At 40.5% G+C, this 3,722-nt stretch overlaps 1 protein-coding gene across 1 annotated transcript; it reads left to right on the forward strand.

The window, feature by feature from the left end:
* The first annotated feature begins 833 nt into the window (after positions 1–833).
* On the forward strand, positions 834–2,811 carry LOC134267647 (uncharacterized protein K02A2.6-like). Its single transcript, XM_062749856.1, has 2 exons — positions 834–1,249; positions 1,299–2,811. The coding sequence occupies exons 1-2, from the start codon at positions 834–836 to the stop codon at positions 2,809–2,811; spliced, it is 1,929 nt and encodes a 642-aa protein (XP_062605840.1).
* The last annotated feature ends 911 nt before the right edge of the window (positions 2,812–3,722 follow it).

Raw genomic sequence — 3,722 nt, forward strand, 5'->3', positions numbered from 1 at the left:
TCCTAGTGGTTCTTGAGAAGAAGATTTTTAAAGATTTTTCTTATATATTCCTATGTTAAACTAGGGTCAGCCATTTTAGCCCCATCCTTGCCCCGGGGGTCATGATTTGAACAAACTTGAATCTACACTACCTAAGGATGATTCCACATGAGTTTTATCTTTCCTGGCCCAGCAGTTCTGGAGAAGAAGATTTTTAAAGATATTTCCTATATATTCCAATGTAAAACTTGGGTCGGCCATTTTGGCCCCACCCTTGCCCCGGGGGTCATGATTTGAACAAACTTGAATCTACACTACCTAAAGATGATTCCACATGAGTTTCATCTTTCCTGGCACAGTGGTTCTGGAGAAGAAGATTTTTAAAGTTTTTTCCTATATATTCCTATGTAAAACTTGGGTCGGCCATTTTGGCCCCACCCTTGCCCCGGGGGTCATGATTTGAACAAACTTGAATCTACACTACCTGAGGATGCTGCCACATGAGTTTCATCTTTTCTGGCCCAGCAGTTCTGGAGAAGAAGATTTTTTAAAAATGCCATTAATTTTTAACAAATTCATGATTATCTCCCCTTGGAAAAGGGCGTGGCCCTTCATTTGAACAAACTTGAATCCCCTTTACCCAAGGATAATTTGTGCCAAGTTTGGTTGAAATTGGCCCAGTGGTTCTTGAGAAGAAGAAAAATATGTGAAAAGTTTACGACAACGACGACAACAACAACAACGACGACGACGACGACAGACAACGGACAAATTTTGATCAGAAAAGCTCACATGAGCCTTCGGCTCAGGTGAGCTAAAAATGGATCCAACGATTTGAAAATTTCGTCCTTGCTATGGGAATTACCAGGAATGATCGTAAAAGGGCAATGCTCTTACACTATGGAGGAGATGAAGTTTACAATATTTTCGATACTCTTGCGGACACAGGAGGGCCAAATGACTATGATGCAGCAAAAACAAAACTGACGGAGCACTTCAACCCAAAGAAGAACCTTGAATTCGAAATATACAAATTCAGGCAAGCTAAACAACAATCAGGTGAAATAATGGATTCCTATCACATAAGACTACGACAGTTGGCGGAAAACTGTGAGTTCGAAGATGTAGATAGGGAAATAAAATCACAAGTTATTCAAGGATGTGAGTCAAGTCGTCTGAGACGCAAAGCCCTACGTGAACCTGACTTAACGCTCCAACAAATCTTAGATTCAGCGAGAGCTATGGAAGTCTCACAACTCCAAGCCTCCAAGTATGGAAGACCATAAGAGTCAAGATGTACATCTAAATGCTGCAAACAGGAAAGTGAATTCGTCTAAACAAAGGAAACAAAGAGAACCAACAAGTAAGTGTCGCAATTGTGGAAAGGAATGGCCACATAAAGATAGACCGTGCCCAGCAAAAGACAAAGCTTGTAACAAATGCAAGAAAATCGGACATTTTGCAAAGCAGTGTAGGTCTGGCCAGAAACAGGATACAAGAAATTTCAACCGCACACCCAAATCAAAGAAACCTGGAGTAAACAATTTGGATAATGACAGTAGTGATGAAGAATATGCTTTTGGATTACAACTTAATGCAACAAAATCTTTGCCTATCGCAAATGTCAAAATAAATGGGATTAAAGTTGACATGCTGGTGGATTCCAGAGCAAGTGTTACTGTCATGGATGAGTCGACGTTTGAACGAGTAAGTCGCAAGAAACCAATTAAATTGTCAAAATCAAATGCCAAAGTTCATGCTTACGGAACGAGAGCGGCGTTACCAATAAGAGGTAAATTTCGAGCTGAAATAGAATCTAAACTCAGGATTATCGACACTGAAATTCTTGTGGCGAAAAGTGCAAGTGGATGTTTACTTAGCTGCGCTGACGCACAAAAGCTTGGACTCATTTCGATTACGATAAATGCTGTTGACCAAAATGAATGTACTGACCAACCCAGTATACTAACAAAATTTGCTGATCGATTTGAGGGGATAGGAAAGCTGAAAGACTTTCAAGTGAAACTTCACATTGACGAAACAGTGAAGCCCGTTGCGCAACCACATCGCAGAATTCCGTTTCACCGACGAAAGAAATTAGAACAAGAGCTAAAGAAACTGGAAGAAATGGACATCATAGAAAAAGTTGATGGACCGACTCCGTGGGTGTCACCAATTCTGGTAGCTCCAAAACCAAAAAATTCTGACCAAGTAAGAGTTTGTATTGACATGAGAAGAGCTAACAAAGCCATATTGAGAGAACGCCATGTCATGCCTACAATTGATGAACTTGTCACTGATTTGAATGGAGCTAAAATATTCTCTAAACTGGACCTAAACAAAGGCTATCACCAACTTGAGTTAGCACCTGAATCGAGATATATCACAACATTTTCATCACATGTTGGACTGTTTCGCTACAAAAGGTTGATTTTTGGAGTAAATTCGGCAGCTGAAGTTTTCCAGGCAGTCATCCAACAAACCATTGAAGGAATACCTGGAACACGCAATATACGTGATGATATTATTGTGTATGGCAAGTCCCGGGAGGAACACGACAGTTCGTTACAGTTGCTATTAGCTCGACTGCGGGAACGAAATCTTAAGCTCAACAAAGATAAGTGTGAGTTTAACAAAGAAAAGCTTGAATTCTTTGGATTTATTTTCTCTGGAAATGGAATATCAGCTGACCCCAAGAAAGTTGAGGCAATCAAACATGCAGAAAATCCAAAAAAAATGCATCTGAAATGCGCAGTTTCCTTGGCATGGCTAATTACTGTGCACGATTCATCAAGGACTTCGCCACAATATCACAACCTCTACGTGAGCTGACCAAAAAGAATCAACGATGGAAATGAGAAAAGAAGCATGAACAGGCAATACAGAATATCAAGGACGCATTGACTAGTAGTGCAGTTATGTCCTATTTTGACCCTTCAAGGCGCACAGAAGTCATTGTCGACGCAAGTCCCGTCGGACTAGGAGATATCCTTACTCAAATTGATGGAAATGGCGACCAGAAAGTTATTTCCTATGGAAGTAAAACGCTTTCTCCAGTGGAACAACGATACTCTCAGACGGAACGTGAAGGCCTTGCAATTGTCTGGAGTTGCGAACATTTTCACCTTTATCTTCTTGGAAACACATTTGACCTTGTGACAGATCATAAACCACTGGAATTGATATTTGGAAACCCTGCATCAAAACCACCTGCCAGAATTGAGAGATGGGCATTGAGACTACAGCCGTATGATTTCCACATAAAGTACAAACCTGGAAAGTTCAACCCAAGTGACTATATCTCACGTCACCCAATTCGTCAAGAAAATGATAAATCATTCTCTATTGAAAATTGCATCAATTTTGTAGTCCAGACAAATATCCCGAAATCAATGACTCTGGATGTAATTCAGAAAGCTTCTGACAACGATGTACTGATACGAGATATTCGAGATGCAGTGAGGAATGGATCATGGGTTGTTTTCAAGAAATCAACAAGACCAGACTGGCAATCTGTATGTAAACTGAAGGATGAATTGACTCTTTCCGATACCGGGATAGTTCTCCGAAAGGACAAACTGTTTGTTCCACACTCACTCAGAAAACACGTAATAAGTTTAGCACACGAAGGACATCAGGGTATCGTAAAAACGAAGTCGTTGCTAAGGGAAAAAGTTTGGTTTCCGGGCATTGATAAACAAGTTGAGTCGACACTAAAGAACTGTTTACCTTGCCAAGTTACG

This window comes from Saccostrea cucullata, unplaced genomic scaffold, assembly GCF_032062105.1.
Source record: "Saccostrea cucullata isolate Sc308-1 unplaced genomic scaffold, CSIRO_AGI_Scuc_v1 ctg9631, whole genome shotgun sequence".
Taxonomy (NCBI): Eukaryota; Metazoa; Mollusca; class Bivalvia; order Ostreida; family Ostreidae; genus Saccostrea; species Saccostrea cuccullata.

Coding starts and splice junctions, on each gene's coding strand:
- LOC134267647 (XM_062749856.1), top strand. CDS start 834: ATGGGAATTACCAGGAATGATCGTAAAAGGGCAATGCTCTTACACTAT. Junction 1,250..1,298: donor TCACAACTCCAAGCCTCCAA/GTATGGAAGACC, acceptor TGCTGCAAACAG/GAAAGTGAATTCGTCTAAAC.